Source organism: Bos mutus, chromosome 28 (assembly GCF_027580195.1).
Source record: "Bos mutus isolate GX-2022 chromosome 28, NWIPB_WYAK_1.1, whole genome shotgun sequence".
In the NCBI taxonomy this organism is placed as follows: Eukaryota; Metazoa; Chordata; class Mammalia; order Artiodactyla; family Bovidae; genus Bos; species Bos mutus.
In genome coordinates this window covers 32058805-32076676 of record NC_091644.1, presented here as the reverse complement: position 1 = coordinate 32076676, position 17872 = coordinate 32058805, and the positions used below count along the sequence as shown (strand labels likewise).

At 46.8% G+C, this 17872-nt stretch overlaps 2 protein-coding genes across 7 annotated transcripts in view; one reads left to right on the top strand and one right to left on the bottom strand.

Annotated features, from left to right (window-relative positions):
• The window catches only part of CSGALNACT2 (chondroitin sulfate N-acetylgalactosaminyltransferase 2), a 63192-nt gene extending 49177 nt beyond the window's left edge, over positions 1–14015 (top strand). For 2 of the 6 annotated variants that reach the window (XM_070364885.1, XM_070364880.1), the window contains 4 exons: positions 27–9066; positions 9818–9957; positions 12123–12289; positions 13751–14015. In XM_070364885.1, the coding sequence (XP_070220986.1) occupies positions 27–319 (293 nt within the window). In that variant the 3' untranslated portion in view covers positions 320–9066; positions 9818–9957; positions 12123–12289; positions 13751–14015. Of the gene's footprint in view, positions 1–26; positions 9067–9817; positions 9958–11800; positions 12290–13750 lie in introns of all 6 variants that reach the window. The other 4 variants (XM_070364884.1, XM_070364883.1, XM_070364882.1 and 1 more) reach the window with 4 other exon arrangements.
• The window catches only part of RASGEF1A (RasGEF domain family member 1A), a 36833-nt gene continuing 30561 nt past the window's right edge, over positions 11601–17872 (bottom strand). Inside the window, exons 4-13 of the mRNA XM_005906266.3 lie at positions 16148–16285; positions 15598–15819; positions 15037–15111; positions 14636–14728; positions 14100–14202; positions 13936–14015; positions 13113–13304; positions 12661–12784; positions 12176–12248; positions 11601–11943 (exon numbers count right to left, since the gene is read on the bottom strand). Of these exons, the coding sequence (XP_005906328.1) occupies positions 11919–11943; positions 12176–12248; positions 12661–12784; positions 13113–13304; positions 13936–14015; positions 14100–14202; positions 14636–14728; positions 15037–15111; positions 15598–15819; positions 16148–16285 (1125 nt within the window). The 3' untranslated portion in view covers positions 11601–11918. The remainder of the gene's footprint in view (positions 11944–12175; positions 12249–12660; positions 12785–13112; positions 13305–13935; positions 14016–14099; positions 14203–14635; positions 14729–15036; positions 15112–15597; positions 15820–16147; positions 16286–17872) is intronic.

The window sequence follows — 17872 nt, the reverse complement described above, 5'->3', positions numbered from 1 at the left end:
TAATAGTATGAGTTTTGATCCTGCAGGTGGATTTGACATGGAAGTAAAAGGTTGGGGTGGAGAAGATGTTCATCTGTATCGAAAATACTTACACAGTGACCTGATTGTGATTCGGACTCCGGTTCCTGGTCTTTTCCACCTCTGGCATGAGAAGCGCTGTGCTGATGAGTTGACCCCTGAGCAGTACCGCATGTGCATCCAGTCCAAAGCCATGAATGAGGCCTCACACTCGCACCTGGGAATGCTGGTCTTCAGGGAGGAGATAGAGACGCATCTTCACAAACAGGCATACAGGACAAATAGCGAAGCTGTGGGTTAATGTAATCGTTGACACATTAGTCTGAACCACAAACCAGCACTATTTGTTTAGCCTTAATTCCAATTCCAGATGCAGTGCCTCTTTCAGGAAGACATGCTTTTGTGTTCTTGCTGATGTTACTTCAGCAGTTTAACTTGGTGTGAGAAGAAAAAGCAGCGTTGCAATGCAAAGTCTCTTTTTCTGAGCATACCTCACTATGGATCATTGACAAATCAAAATCTGGTATTTGTTCTAAGAGTAGTCTTAAGTTAATTTCTGCCTGGCTTCATGTGCTGATGTGTATCCTGGTTGCATCTGGGCTGAGGGGTGGAATGTGTTGTGCTCAAGGTAGGTTGGAGCATCCTGTTCCTTTAGAGAAGATGGAGTGTTAAGGATGGAGTGTGTCAACAAGGGTTCTTCACCTGCTGACCACTGAGTCAACCTGCTTGGTTTTAAATGAAGATCTTTGGTCAGTTGCTTAAAAAATCCTTTTTCACTGAAGCGGAGGATAACTAAATGACATATCTAAAATTCCCAACTAATGAAGAGGAGGCAGAGATAAAAATTCCTCAGCTTTGCCTAGCCCCCTGAATGTCTATTTTTAAACAAATGTATAATAATAGAAAATACTAAGGATAGAATCTATGACTTGATTAAAAATATAATGTGTTACTAATTTATCATCATGTTCAGGATTAGGAGTCAGAGTTGCTATAGGCCATTCTGAACAAACAAACAAATATGGAAACACCTTAAATGTAACAGTTAATTATGCTGGAGTCCAGGACACCAGGGGTGTCTGGGAACATCAGTTTACATGAGCCAGGGCTCTAGCAGGGCCCTGTGGTTCAGAATAGATGAACATAGCATAGTGTTGTGTGTTTTTTGCTTTGTGTTGTCTCATTTAGCATGGATCCATATGTTTGTATTATCCTTTTTGTCTTACATGTTAATTATGCTACATCTGTATTTACATTATTATAATACTTTGAGTTGAGGGGAAGTTTCACTGAGAGGAGAAAACCAAACAATTTAGTGAGGTATGCCATAAGATCATACTGATTCAAGGAAAGGGGCAGAGCAGAACATTGTCTAAATGGAAATCTGAACTACAGAGTATTTTAGGGAAATATATAACTTGGAGATAGAATGATATTTTAATTGAGGTATAAATTATATTAATGAGACAAGATGAGTAAGCAGTTATATTCAGATAGGACTGTACTGTGCTGTTTATCACACATGGATCTTTTGCCATAGGGTCAATCGCTATATCCACAAATTGGAGATGTGGTGAAAGGCATGCATAGATTTTTGAACTTCTGGCTTTTAAAAGGGACCTATATGGAATTCTTTCTATTGTATATAAAACCCTGAAAATTCATGGAAGACAAATCATTATTCTTTTTGCTGCGTATATCATATCATCTGAAATGTTATAAGTCCCAAACTTCTTGGTGCTACATGAATTCAATTTTACAATAACTCTTACTGAATATTCTTTTAAGGATTAAGTTGGGATAGCATTTAGGCTTGGTTTTTTAAGATGTGTAAAATGTTCTCTGCAAAATTGTTCAGGTCATTGTCTCCTTTTATATACAGTTATTTATTGTAAAGACCAGTGAGTTAAGATATTTAAAGTGAGAGAACCTAATTATTTACAGAAGTGAGTTGTAGCTTGTTTTTTGACAGAACCAAATCAATTTTTTCTTTTTTTAAAAAACAAGCTTTTAATTTAAAGATGGAAGCTAAGCAATGGAAACATTACTGTGTTTTTGATAGTAAGAGGTACCAATAAAGTATTTGATTACCAAAGTTAAATGAAAATGTGATAAGCTAATTTCTTTCTGTTGAAAAGTATCAAATACAGAAAATTGCATGACATGTAATTGTGTACTTTAAAGAATAGTGACACCAACACCAGTGTAGCAGCTATTCAGATTAGCATCTCGAACTTTGTTGGTGAAAGGTCTCTGTGTGCACTTTCTTAATCACATACCCTCACTCTGTCCATATTAGTCACTATCCTGATGATTTTTGTGATAATTTTTCACTTATTTTTCCTCACTGTTTTCCCAACTATGTATATATATCTACACAATAGACTGTTTTGCCTCTTTTGAATTAATATGTGTATTATTTCATCATATATTCTCTAATCATGGTTTTTGTTGTTCACTCACGTTAATCTCAAAATTAATTCATTTTAATTACTGATTAGTATTCCACTAAATGAATATACTGCAGTATTCTTTCTGCTCTTTACAGATATTTGGATCACTCAGTTTTTTTGTTGTTTGTTTCCTTATTTGCTTTTGCTGTCACAAGCAATGTTGCCATGAATATTGCTGTGCGTGTCTCTTACGAACATTTGAGAACTTCTGTAGGAGTAATGATGCTGTCACCAGTGTGTGTATATTCAACTTACTTCCCAAAGTGGACCACTTCCAGCACTGTAAGAGATTCACTTTGCATCCCTGGCAATACTTAATTATGTCAGACTTTTTAATTCTTGCTAATCTAGTGGGCTTTAGGCATGAATCGTAGTTATAATTTTCATTTCCAGTCTTTTTGCCCATTATTTTAAATTCATAAGAATTTTTCAAATATTCTGAGTACCAATTCTTACTGGTTAAATGTTTGCATATATCTTCCCTGGGATGTGGCTTGTCCTTTCCCATTCCTGATGGTACTTTTTGATGAATAAAAATTAATGTGTTTAGTTAATCTTTTTTCCTTTATGTATTCTTTTTATTATTAATTTTTGACATCATAATGGAGAAAAGTATCTTAAAGCTGTTGTTCTGTATTAACCTTTGAATACCTCATACATGGCTTTGTTCTTAAGGATTGTCATGGTTATTTGTAACCTTTATACTTTTCATAAAAGTTTTAGAATAAGCTTGTTTCATGAAAACTTTTGTGAATTTTTATTAGAATCTCATTGAATCTATAAGATCACTTTGGGGAAAAAGTACATTTTATCATACAGAGCCCTCCAGTCCTTGAACGTGATATTATCTATTTTGGTCTTTATTATCTTCAGTTAAGTTTTGTACTTTTTCACACAGTGGATTTTTTAAAGCTTTTTTTCCTAGATAGTTTGCATTTTTTATGCCACTGTAAATATCTTTTGTTTTTATTTTTTTTTAATTTTTTGCTGAGATTTAGAAATCAAACTGATTTGTGTTAATTTTTGTGTTCAGTAACCTTGCCAAACACAATTTTTTTTTTTTTTCCCCACACCAGCACGTGGGATCTTAGTTTCCTGACCAGGGCTCAAACCCATGCCTCCTGGAATGAAAGAGTGCAGTTGTAACCACTAGACCACCAGTGAAGTCCCAAGCACTTCTAATATTGTATTTCTAGTTGGCATTTTTTCTGTTACACACTTATATATCTATGAGTAATAGAGAAGTTTTGCTTCTTTTCAGTTTCTGTATATTTTTCTTGCTTTAAACTGTGCTTGTTAGGATTTGTTTTGCAGTTGACTGGAAGTGGTAACAGTGGACGTCCTGCCCGTATTTCTGATTTCAAGGGAGACGTTTGCAGTGTCATCAGTAAGTATGGTATTCTTTTTTAATAAATACCCTTTATTAAGTTAATAAAGTTACCTTCTGTTACCACTTGGCAAGTTTTTATCATGCTTGAAAGCATTTGTTAAATGTTTTTACTATATCTTTTGAGATGATTATATGATTTTTTCCATCTTGAATATGTTAAATTGATAGAATTTTCTGAAGTACCCTTGCATTCCTGGGGTAAACACCAATCTGTCCTGATATATGATCCTTACACATTGCTGGATTCGGTTTTCATGCATATACAAACATTTGTTTGCATATCTGTATATATTTGTGTACGGGTGTTGTATATATAAGTGCTTTTTTCGGGTGTTTTTCATCTGTGTTCATGAATAAGATTGCCTATATATTGTACATCCTTTTTCATTCTTGGGCTTTCCTATAAAGGTTTTGCTCACTTATAAATTAAGTTACAGGTGTTCCTTTGTACTCTGTTTCTAGAAAAGTTTTGTATGACCGTAATTATTTCTTCCTTAGAATATTTGACAGAACTTCCTGAAAGCTACCTGAGCCTGAACCTTTCTACACAGGAAAATCTCTTATCACGAGCTCAATTTATTTAATGACTCTAGAACTGTTCAGATTTTCTGTTTCTTCTAGAGTCAGTTTTGATTGAGTTATTTTAGGTAAGGTGCTATTTGTTAGGAATTTATACGTATAAACTTGAAATTTTAGATGAAACATACAAAGCTGTTTGCCATTTCCTCTTGTTATCTGTGTAATATGTATGGGATCAATCATGATAACCTTTTTATTCTTGATATTGTTTATTTGTGCTTTTTGTTTTTCTTAAATAGTCTTACCAGGTGTTGTCAAATTTTTCTCAGTCCTTCCAAATAACTGAACCCCTACCAGCCACATATGAGAGATCTTGTTGCCTCATATCGTCCCCACAAATATTTTCAACATTTTAAATTCAGACTCTTTAATTTCTGTTGAATGTGTACAGTTATTTAATTTTTATTTTAGCTTATCATTAGGAAAATGATGTTGAGTATCTTTTCATATGCATATTGGCCATTTGAATATCTTATTTGTGAAATGCCTATTCCTTTTTTCTGCCCTTTTTTCTTTCATGGGCTTTTTTTTTTTTTAATTGATGTATAGGAGTTACCTCTGTACTGTGGATATGAGTCTTTTGTCGGATTTATATTTTGCAAATATCTTCTGCCAGGCAGGGGACTGGTCTTCATTCTCTTAATATTACCTGTTAATAAGCAGTAGTAGTTAGTAATAAAGTCCAGTTTATCCGCTTTCTTTTATGGCTAGTGATTTTGGTGTCCAATTTTAAAAACCTTTGCCTACTCCAAAGTAAAGATTAAATGTTCATGTTTTCTTTTAAGTGCTTTATTGATTGCGTTTCATATTTAGATCTGTGATTCATATGGAAATAATTTTCATGTAGTAGAGTCAAGATTCATCCTTTAGAATTTCTTTTGGTGAAGGCATTATGCTAGACTCTATTTTAGTTTATAAATATCTTTATCTCATTTAAGAAATATTTTTGAAGGGTTTAGAATTCTAGGTTGAGAAATTTTTTAGCATGGTCAACTCTAATAATATATTCATCTATTTGACCAGGAAAAGTGAGTTTACTCAGGAATAGCCAGAGGAATTGCAGTTCAGGGCCATAGGCAAATCAGAGAACAAGAAAAGGAAACTTGCTTCTATATGGTAAAATGGGGAATTAGGAGGAACTGTATTAACCGAAATGTTCAATGGAGGAAGCTGGGAGTTCATTCTAGTTGGTGGGCTTCTGTACTCTCTGAAGAAAAAGAAGTTTTCTCTCTTCCTGGTTGGTGATAAAGCAGGCAACACCTTCCTGTGATGGAAATGTTTGCTGCCTTTCATGCTGTTTGGAGTAATTGATGATGCGTAGCTGGGTATGAGAACTCCCCCTCCTGGCCTGTTCCAGCTCTAGCTGAGGATTCTTTAATTCCACAGCACACTGATGGTATGATTCCACTGTCTTCTGCCTTCAGTTATTTCTGTTGTGAAATAAGCTATCAGCTTAACAGTTGACACGCCATTAAAGGTAATCAACCTTTTTTTCCTCTGGCTGTCTTTAAAATCTCTTCTTTATCTCTATTCTGAATCACTATGATATGTCTGTATGCAGATTTTTTTTTTCCCTTCTGATCCTGCTTGAGAATCTTTGGGCTAATTAGATTGTCTTTTGTCAGCTGAAAGATTCTCAGCTATTACATTTTCATTGTCTCTGCCTCATTCTTTTTCCTTCTGTAACTCTAATAACATATGTTAACTCTGTTTCATATTTTCCAACCTTTGCCTTTCTGTGTTACATTCCAGTTATTTATCCAGGATTTTGTCCAAGTAGATTTGGACAAAAATAGAGCGTCTGCATAAGTAGGTAATTTATACAGAATTTATCCAAATAGAGCATCTAGAAATGAAAATTTTTTAAATCTAGTAGGTGGATTTAATGGTATATTAGACACAGCTAAGGAGAGACGTTTCCAACTAGAATATAGACAGAACTTTTGCTTCCACTGGGTAACTTAGGGACAATACCAGTTCAGGGCCATGGTAAACTAAATTCTGAGCTTGAAGTTTTTTTGACCAGTGTGGTTTGTGCTGTTAAACTTTGTGAAACTCACTGGTTTGTGGTTGTCAATTATCAGGGGTAAATTCTCCCCATTCCCATGGAATGCTGAGGTTCAAAACAGGCAGTCTTCCTTAGCATCTTGGTGGGATTGGAGTAGGAGTGTTTTATTTCAAGTTCACTGTTATGCTGAGGGATGGCTCTTTGATATGTCAGCTTTATGGCCTAAGATCTCCTATTGACCCTTCTAGAGCAGGCTCTGGACTTTCTTCTCTTTCCCCCTTGTGGACTGAAAATTAAAGCTATGAGTTTCTGCCTTTACTTGGATGTTAAAGTTTTGCATAGGTTTATCAGTCAATTTCAGTAGGTGAGCATTTAAGCACTCATCTCACACGCTAGCAAAGTAATGCTCAAAATTTTCCAAGCCAGGCTTCAACAGTATGTGAACCATGAACTCTAGATGTTCAAGCTGAAGTTAGAAAAGGCAGAGGAACCAGAGATCAAATTGCTATCATCAAAAAAGCAAGAGAGTTCCAGAAAAACATCTACTTCTGCTTTATTGACTATGCCAAAGCCTTTGACTGTATGGATCACAACAAACTGTGGGAAATTCTGAAAGAGATGGGAATACCAGACCACCTAACCTGCCTCCTGAGAAATCTGTATGCATGTCAAGAAGCAACAGTTAGAACTGGACATGGAACAACAGACTGTTTCCAGATTTGGAAAGGAGTATGTCAAGGCTGTATATTGTCACCCTGCTTCTTTAACATATATGCAGAGTACATCATGACAAATGCTGGGCTGGATGAAGCACAAGCTGGAATCAAGATTGCTGGGAGAAATATCAATAACCTCAGATATGCAGATGATACCACCCTTATAGCAGAAAGAAAAAAAACTAAAGAGCCTCTTGAGGAGGGTGTAAGAGGAGAGTGAAAAAGCTGGCTTAAAGCTCAACATTCAGAAAACGAAGATCATGGCATCCAGTCCCATCACTTCATGGCAAATAGACAGGGAAACGGTGGAAACAGTGACAGATTTTTTCTTGGACTCCAAAATCACTGCAGATGGTGATTACAGCCATGAAATTAAAAGACACTTGCTCCTTGGAAGAAAAGTTATGACCAACCTAGACAGCATATTGAAAAGCAGAGAGACATTACTTTGCCAACAAAGGTCTGTCTAGTCAAAGCTATGGTTTTTCCAGTATAGTCATGTATGGATATGAGAGTTAGACTATAAAGAAAGCTGAGCGCAGAAGAATTGATGCTTTTGAACTGTGGTGTTGGAGAAGACTCTTGAGAGTCTCTTGGACAGCCAGGATATCCAACCAGTCCATCCTAAAGGAAATCAGTCCTGAATAGTCTGTGGAAGGACTGATGCTGAAGCTGAAACTCCCAATACTTTGGCCACCTGATGCAAAGAACTGACTCATTTGAAAAGACCCTAATGCTCGGAAAGATTGAAGGTTGGAGGAGAAGGGTACGACGGAGGATGAGATGGTTGGATGGCATCACAACTCAATGGACATGAGTTTGAGTGAACTCCGGGAGTTGGTGATGGACAAGGAGGCCTGGCGTGCTGCAGTCTATGTGGTTGCAAAGAGTCAGACACAACTGAGTGACTGAACTGAACTGAAGCATTTAAGTCTTTCATGCTGTCAGAAAAGGGCAGGTGCTTAACTCTCTTATATTCTTTTTTCTCCCATTTTTAAAATTTTTTAAATGGAGGATTTGTTGTTGTCAGTTGCTAAGTCATGTCTGACTCTGCAACTCTTGGAAGCAAGCTTCTCTGTCCATGGGATTTCCTAGGCAAGGATACTGGAGTGGGCTGCCAATTCCTTCTCCAGGGGATTTTTCTAGACTAGGGATTGAACCTGTGTCTCCTGCATTGGCAGGCAGATTCTTTACCACTGAGTCACCAGGGAAGCCCAAATTGGATAATTGCTTTATAATGTTGTGTCATTGTTTTTGCTGTACAACAGAATGAGTCAGCTATATGTATACGTGTATCCCCTCCTCCTTTCGCCTCCCTCCTGCCCACCCCCATACCAGCCCTCCAGGTCCTCACAGAGCACTGAGCTCTCTCCCTGTGCTACACAGTCACTTCCTGCGAGCTGTCTGTTAGACACAAGGCAGTGTATACATGTCAGTGCTACTCTCTCAAGTCGTCCCACACAGCTGTTCTCTATGTCAGACTTGCAAATGTGCCCATCAGTACCATTTTTCTAGATTCCATATATATGTGTTAATATACAATATTTCTTTTTCTGACTTACTTCACTCTGTATGACAGACTCTAGGTTCATCCACATAACTAACTACAAATGACCCAATATTGTTCCTTTTTATGGCTAAGTAATATTCCATTGTATATATGTACCACAACTTCTTTATGCATCTGTTGATGGATATTTTCTTTTATTCTTGACATTATTCCCTTAACATTGTTGCTGTAGATCCATACCTGAGTCTCCCATTGTTGCTCCTGCTGGGTGGGGACCAACACCTTGAGGAACACTGCCTGGAGGGCACCACCCCATGTGTGAAGGACAGTGCCGTGGCTCACCGAGCCGGCTCGCCTCCCACTCCCAGCTCAAGCTCCAAGATGCAGACCAGGTGAGGTGCAGCTCCTCCTTCAGGTGAGGTATGTAGTAACTTCCAAGACTAACTATACCAAGAAAGTAAGGATGCCATTGAGTGGAAAGACCTAAAAAGTGTTTTCATTGATCCAAAACTCACTTAGGAATCCTTACAGGGGTCCTCATTTGCTCCACAAACACCCAAGCCCCTATCGCATGCTGTCCATTCCACAAGGCACTTGGAGGGGCAGCAGGTGACGAGGTCCGCCAGGCCTTGCCTCTCTCCAGTACAGTGGCCACTAGCTATTTAAATGTAAATAAGTCAGAGTTCTGTTCCTCTTGCACTGGCCACATTTCGGTGCCAGTCCCTCAGCATACCTGGTGACCAACTATACTGGTGGATGATGACGCAGCACAGCAGCTCCCTCAGTACAGAAAGGTTTCTGCGGGCAGCACTCTTTAATGGTCTGAGCTAACTCTATCCCCTCTCAGCACAGCACCCCCCCCCCCAGCACAGAAAGGTTTCTGCAGGCAGCGCTCTTTAATGGTCTGAGCTAACTCTACCCCCTCTCAGCACACCCCCACCCCCAGCACAGAAAGGTTTCTGCAGGCAGCGCTCTTTAATGAGCTGGCTCTGAGGAGCAGTGTCAGGTCTGCGCAGCTGACCTCGTCCAGCCTGGGCACCTGACAGGTTGGCTGTGAGACATCCAGACAAAGGCAGCATCTCACTTCTTTTCCTTCAGTTCCACAAGCTCTTGTGTGCCCCTCAACAACCCTCTCTCCTTTAGCACTCCTGAACATGACCAACTGAAACAGAAGAACCGCGATGGAGAAGCACATCAGCCAGCGCACCCCAACACCCCCAGCCCCCGTGGACACCAAAGGTTCCTATCCGCCCTGCAGTAAAGGAACCTTGGCAGTCTTGAAGGTAGGCCCTGAACTTACACGACCACGTAATTCAAGGCTGCTAGTGATACCCTTCTGGATCTGTCTTTAAGGAAAGCGGGATAGAACCTGCCTCTTGTACAATTTTTTCTTGTTTTGCATTATTTGAAAAGCCCTTTGTCAGAATGTGGAGGTGAGAGTTCCTGTTCCATCTCTGAAAGGCCGTGGTGGCCCTGGCATCTCATCCTCCCTTCTGGCCAGGCATGCCCGTGCCTCCTGCCAGCATCAGAGCCACCATCCTCACAGCCACACACAGAGATCAGGCAAACAAGGGGAGCAACATGTTCTTTTATTGATGCAAGTACGTCCAGTCACACCAGTAGCTGACATCCTGCATTATGGTACAGCTTTATACTCAGAGTTCATCTCGAAATACCAAAACATCAGAGTTAGGGTATGTATCAAATTGGAAAAACAAAATAGCAAATGTAGACACTGTGGCAGGTCGGTACTAGAACTGATAACCCAGTGAAGTGCACATTGATGTGGAAGCTCCTTAACACGTGGATGAAAAAGGTTCTAACATTGTATTCCAAATATAGATTCTCAACTTTTAAACCTTTATTTCAAATACATAAAGCAATATGTACTATCAGTATACAGTATGTACTATCTAGAACATCTGAAAAGTGCAAAACCACTGTGACAATACAGTGTGAATATCCTTGCTCCACCCGGGGCTGAGGGCGACGTCAGCAGCAGATCACATCTCCAGGCTCTCCCAGGAGTTCTGGGAATTGGCAACTAACAAACAGATCCGTCCTCACCCAGGCCTCCCAGCTGGAGGCTCTGGCGATCGCCAGCCATGTGCAGAGAGAGAGGGTTCCAGGTATGCTTGGGTGGAATGAAAGCCCGCCAAGAGGGAGACAGTCAGCATGGACTGCCCACTTCTGGCCTTGGAGGGAGCAGGGCTGTCATGGTCCCACGGCCAGGAAGCCAGACAGAAAATGGAGTGCACGCCTCGAGTCTTGGTGTGGAAAACAACTCCAAACGTTGGGCAGTTGTATGTGCACGGGCTCCAGCAGATACGGGCCTGGCTAACTCTGGGTTTCAGTTCCACTAGGGGAGCCCCCTGCCCAGAGGGAAGGAGGGTACTGATTTGTAAGTTGCTTCTTTTCACTTTGTACTCGGACTTCAAGGTGGCTTTCAGCGAGTGTCCCCATCCTTCACTGTACTGTGTTTTTACTTCATTACGGCTAAGCCTGGAAAACTGACAATTCCATGATTCCCCTCCTTACGTTGAGATTTTCTCTGTAGTTGAGTAATTTGCCAGACATATTCCAACAGAAAATACACTGCCAGGTATTCCCCCTTCCCTCCCCACTGACTCCGATAAATCCCTGATAAAGGAAAATGAAAATGTAAACTTTGGAAAGCCCATGTTCAAGGTGCACTTCTAGAAATAAGCAAATGAGACCCCCCCTGGCCACCCGAGCCCTTCCTGCCGGACCCTCGCAGGCCTGGGCACTGATGGCAGCACTTTCCCGGCGCCTCCAGCAGCCTAGTTGCGGGCGAGACTGGCCTTCAGTACCCTCTAAGGCACTAACCCCGACATCAGAGACACTGGCTGGAAAGGAGGCAGGGCTCACGTTGGTTTTGGTTGGGTTTTTTTAAATATTTTTTTTTTGCAAGATGTTAATAATCAAAAGTAGAAAATAAAAATCTACATTTCATTAGAATAAGATGTTATCATGGACACCAACTCCCATGATACTCTTTCCCCACCCCTCCCCAAAGCAGGGCCCTGCCCTGTTAAAGTAAACAAAAGAACTTTGTTAAGTGCCAAAGGTTGATGCATGAAATAATTATTTTTTTCTTCATAAAAGTTATGTACAAAATGGACCCCAACCAGTGAGGCCTCCTCATCTCAACCCATATCAATCAAGATTAAAACTCAGTACATAAGTGTGCTTCATCCAGCATCTGCAGGCCGCATCCGTGCCTTCAGGCTCTGTTAAGGAGAGTGGTCCTAAAGGTGGGCAGGGAATGGGGAAATGGTCAGGCGGCCGCGAGCCCTTCCCCCGGGCAGGCCTGTGCAACTAGGGGAGGTCTGGCTGCCAGGAACCGGCCATGGAGGGAGGATCAGGGGAGTTCAAACCCCAGGTCCTCAGGGATGCTCCCCCACCTCATCCTTTCCCTTCCTTGTAGACTCGGGCATGGGGGTTGGTCGGGTCACGAGACTGCTCCTGGAGTTCTCCTACCTGAGGGTCTTCCAGCTGTCCTTTTCCATGTGGTTTTCTGGACCTTCACTTTCAAAGGAGGCGATGAAGAGAGCTGAGAGACAAGAAGACCCTCAGAAGCCATGTCCACACACGGTCAGTCTGCGCCCGACACACATACCCTTCTCAAACCCTCCCTTCCAGGGTGGAGTGAGGCCCAGGAAGGAACTCCCAGACCAAGCAGGCAGTGACATCTGGCCCAGAATGGTCCCCAGGGGTCTGCTGTGTGGGGCTCCAGTTTCCTGGGGACTCTAAGATTTCTCTGGTTCCGCAGCACTGACCCAGCCCCATCCTGGCTCTCAGGAGCCCGATCTCTTCTTGTCCTTCATCTCCCATCCGCTCGCATCCCACCCTCATGCACTCACCCCTGAGAGCTGAGCTTCCCCAGCGTAGCATGGGAATAACCACCCCAAGTCAGAGTGACTTTTACAGTGTGTGCCTGGGCGGCAGGGGCGGGGGGCGCTCACCTTCTTCGCTGTAGATTGGAGCCGTCAGCAGATAACTCTGAATCTTCTTGTCCTTCTCAAAGGGACACTCCACCTGTGTCCATGTCATGAACTCATGGATCTGCCTGGAGATCTCCCAAAATTTCTGAAGGGTCAGAAGATTTGGCACCTTAAGCTTGAAAACCTTGGTTAGGGAAGGGGACGTAGGCTCTGCTTTCAGTCTGCTGCTCACCCTCTTGGTCCCGGTGAGACAGGACGGTAGCCCTACAGAGCCAACTCGGACCCCAGAAGGGCCCCCCCACACAGCACAGCACCACCAACCAGAACACACCCTGACCTCACTCCCCAGGAGCCTGTGTCTCCTAGCTATGTAACCAGATCACCCACCCAGAGCTAGGGCCACCACACACCTGGAGGTCACTTGGTAGCCATGACCCTCCCTGGGTAGGGACAGGGCACGGGACTGAGCTAACCTTGAAGTTAATGTGTCCATTGGGCAGGTGGTTGGTGTGGATTTTGTGCAGGAAGTAGATGTCCTTGACGAAAAGGTTGAACACGGGGATGACGATCTTCTCCCGGCTGCTGTTGGCCGTCTGGGACCTCTGCGTGGCCCCCTGCAGGGCTGTCCGGTAGTTGCAGAAATTGCTGGACGGGTCCATGTGGTGCTGTGGGCAGATGGGAGGACGTGGTGGGCACTGTACCTCCACAGCCCTCAGACCTGCTCAGGACACCCTCTGCAGGAACCAGCTCTGGGCGGCCCCTTGTTTCCAGGAGTGAGCACAGCGGGAAGTGCAGAGGGTCCCGGCTGTGCGCCAGGCTAGGCCTTTGGGTTAGGGTCCGAGCATCACAGGAAGAGCTGGAGAGGTCTCAGCAGCTCGCTCACACCTCTTCTATGCCTCCTGAGTATGCGTCTTAACCTTCAAAACCTTCCTCTGCCCTTTCGCAGAGGCCCACAGCCCCAAACCTGACCAGCTGCACACTCACTGGCCAGCCCCTGGGCCACCCAGACGACCCAGGACTTCAGGGAACAGGCCAGTCTCTGCTTGGTCAACCTTGCCCAGCCTGGGGCTATCGGCCTGCCTTTGCCAAACCCCTACCAATCTCTCCCCAGAATTCTGCTTTAGGCAGTGCCAGTTCTGACTGAAGTCCCGAAGGCAAGGATGCATGGGCCGCCCGCCTCCCAGGGGCAGTGCAGCCAGGCCTGCTGACACGCCCGACACCAGATGGCACTCAGGGCAGCACGTCTTCACAGGGGCCAAAGCACGATGGGAGCCCCCTCCTGAGGCTGACGCCTACCTCCAAGACGTCGAACTTTGCTGTCTTAACCTTGGACCACGTTTTCTTCAGCCTCGCCACAGGACTGAGGTTCATGCCAGCTGCGGGGGGTGACAGGCAGGGTGAGGGCGGGGGGAGGCGGGCCCCGCAGCACCGGAGGGGGACCCCGGGGGCCGCACACTCACAGATGATGGCCATCATGGAGTTGAAGTTGCCGATGTTGAAGCACTCTCGGGCCACGTCAATGAAGAACTCCAGCATGCGGGTCCGGTGCTTCTTCTTCACTACCTGGAGGGCAGCCAGACCACTCAGCTTGGGCCCCACTGGGGGTTGTCCCCTCCAGCCCCAGCCCCCGAAGGGCAGCCTGATGGGGAGCTGCCTGTCCCACAGAGCTGTGGGACCAGGTGAGGGGACATGCCCAGGCTGCAAAGGCAGGAGATGAGGCCGTGGTGGTTTGATGCTGGGCCAAGGGGCGGGAGGGGAGGGCAGTCAAAGGGGACCATGCTGGGCATGTCAGGGTGCTTCCACAGTGGGTCACTGTTGTAATTTAAGTCATCACTTTGGGGAGGGGGAGGGGTACTTCGAAGGCCCCGGCAATAAAAGTTTCCTGTCTGCACTTAGAAAGTTTCATCCTCTGCGGGAAAGGGGAGGCAGAGCTTCAGGGGACACGGTGGGGTCAGGAGGAGACTGCGCCCCACTGGGGCCGCCATGCAGCACTCACCCGGCACACCTCGGTGGCCACCAGCATGCTGAGGCAGTTGAACCAGTTGTCGTAGGCCTCCAGGCTGTACGTCTTGGTCATGTCCCCTCGGCACTGTGGGGACAAGGCAGGTCAGAGGGAGCCCAAGGACCCTGCCAGTGGGTGCTGCTCCACCCCCAGAACCAAGGACCCGGGAGAGGAGACTGTGAAAGCGGGGAGGGGAGGGGAGTGGGGCTGCTGGACGGGCCCCAGGGGATCCCCCCAAGCCCTGCAGGGATCAGCTTGGAGGCCTCTGGGAACACCACCCCCCGCCCAGCATACATCACCCTGCATGGCCGTTGTCCACCCCTGGAGCAGGTGCTAGGAGACCAGACCCAGGAGCATCAGTTGTGAGCCCCCTCCAGAGCACCCTCTGCCCTCACCCTGTGCTTGTCCCGGGAGTCCATGTGGCTGACAATCTGCATCAAGTCTTCGGGGTGGATGCTGCTGACTCTCTCCTGGGGGGAACAGGGAGACAGCACAGGAGGGGTGACCATATCTGCCTGGGCAGGCACCACAGCCACGGCCCTTCCTCGATCAGAGTGCCCAGTGGACAGGCCCCCTAGAAGTACCCCAGGGGTCTGGAAGGCGCCCCTGGGAGCAGGGGGACAGGATTGTGTGCAGAAGCCTCAGGGCCACGGCTGCTACATGCAGGGTACCTGCCCAGCCCAGGGCGCAGGCAGGACTAGGGGACCAGAGCTGGTGGGAGGAGTTCTGCCCCTGGAAGCCCCTGCCATGAACATGGGGCTGCCGTGATCCGGGCAACCAGCTGCTCAAGTAGACACCTGCCAGAGGCAGTGGTCAAAGCTGCCGTGCGGGCTTCCCCCTGACACCCCAGTCTGACCAGCAGGGGAGACCCTGCCGCACCCTGTGGGAGTGGTGAGAGGATGAGCATCTGAATGCCCCCCCCAGCCATGCACTGGAAGGGTGTTCACCACACTAACCAGCTCGATATGTGTCAGCTGCTGGGCCAGCACCAGGGGGTCGCAGCACACGCCCAGGATGTCCTTCTGAGCAGCTGGAGGCTTGGCCTTGAGGACGGGCCCTTTGTCCATGGCCGGTGAGCGGAGCTTCTCCCGCAGCTCCTGAAGCTGGCTCCGGGCAGCCAGGGACAGCAGCAGGCTCTGCGTCATCTGGGAGATGGCCTTCTTCACAGTGCCGTTCTCCTGAGGGGTGGGGGTGGAGAAGGTACTTGTGGGCTGGAGGGACCCCCTGGAGGTACCCAGCTCATCTCTGGGGACCTACCTCTCACTAGGCACCCACCCACAGGGCAGGAGGAGGGGGCCTTGGCCATTCCCACTCTAGCCACAGGGTGTTCATGTGCAGAGGATGCCGAGGGCAGGCCTGTGTGTTGCTGGCCAGCTGAGCTGCCCCCGTGGGGGTGAGGCAAATGGGGCGGCCCGGCAGCCCTCTTCAGGAGAGTGACTGCCGAGGGGACCACGTAGAAAGCTCCCCCAGACAAGGCACCCTGCCAGGGTCTGAGAGAGACCTCACCTCATCACACTGGGTAACCCGATGGGTGATGGCCTTCAACTCAGCCATGGCCTTCTCGTCCTGGAAGTCAAAGGGGAAGGCCTCCGTCCACTCCTTAAGCAGCTGCACGATCTTGGCTGAGAAGGACTTCAGCTTGGCCTGGGTCAGGGCGGGTAAAGTGAGGTCTGTGGCTCCCCCCACCCATCCCCACAGGACCTGCATCCCCTGCCCCGACACTGGGCTACCGGGTAGGGGCAGACCCCCGCTGCCTTCGTCCACCTGTGGTTCTGTCTTTCTCCACTTCACTTTCCATTCCCCTGACACCAGCTCTCTCCACTTAAATTCATTTTCAAAGGACCACCATGACATAGAAAACTAGTTTCATTTGCTGTAATTAGAAGTTACCCATAAAAAACACAATGAAGGGCCTCCCTGACGGCTCAGTGGTAAAGAACTGACCTACCAGTGGAGAAGACACAGGTTCGATCCCTGATCCAGGAAGATCCCACATGCCACGGAGTGGCTAAGCCCGTGCACCACAACTCCTGGGCCTGTTCTCCAGAGCCTGGGAGCCACAACTATTGAGCCCACACACCCTGGAGCCGTGCTCCGCGACAGGAGGAGCCACCACCGCGAGAAGCCCGCACGCTACAGCTAGAGAGTAGCCTGCATGCGCCGTGACGGAAAGAACGAACCTCACAGCAGTGAAGGTCCAGCACAGCCAAAAATACAAAATAATTTTTTAAAAAATGATGAAAACCAAGCAAAATCACGAATGTTAAGCAAGAAACTGCCTTCTCTCAGTGAAAAGCAGGTTGGCAAGTGCCAGGAAGGACTGCAGACACCCCAGGCGTCCTCTCCCCAGGTCCACACGCATACACAGCTCAAGAAGTGGGTACGGGATGCGTGGTACCCAGCCCCGCTCAGGTTCACCAAACCCTTCCTGGGCCCACCTTGGCTCCTGCCTGCCCCTGACCAGCTCCCTGTGCCTACCTGGACCATCCTGGCCTCGCCTGCCCTCGGGGCCTGGCCCCCTCATGACCCCACTGCCCACCCCTACACCTGCCTGTCCCTGTCCACCCACGCCGGCCTTATTTAGCCCACCGATTGCACTCTCGCCCCCTGCCCATGCCCTGGTGGTGACTCCCATGCCCTTCAGAGCCTCCTCCCCCAGCCACACACAGCAGAGTCATGGCACCTCAGGAGACCCTGCTTAGAACCCCCAGGTGCCCGCTGCACCCACACTCAGCAGGAACAGGAGGCCTGCGTTCCCTCCTCAGAGGCCCCGCCCTGCACGTCACCCCAGACAAGGCTGGTGGGCTCACCCCAGGCTCCTCTCAGGCCTCTACTGACCCCTCGCTGACCCTCAACATCAGATTCCATCTCCCACTCACCCTGTTCTGGCTGTTTTCCACCCATGCCTTCAGGAGCCCTTCCTGGTCCCCAGGCTGCACTAGGTGCCCGTCCCCCTCCCAGCCCAGCAACCCCGAGGGGAGACTCGGAAGAGCCTTCGCTGCAAACCTCTGGTGGCAGGAGGCCCGGCCAGGTGGAGGGACAGGTCACTGGAAACAGGCCCTGCCGGCTTTTTGCCAGTCTGCCTGCCACCTCTGCTTCTGTACCAGACCCTGGGCTTCTGAAATCCACACCCCAGCCTCTGCCCCAGGACCTCAGGGATAAGCTGTGATTTCTTAACCATCCTGACCACCCAAAGCCTGACTCAGTCAGAAGACATGACAGTGACAGATA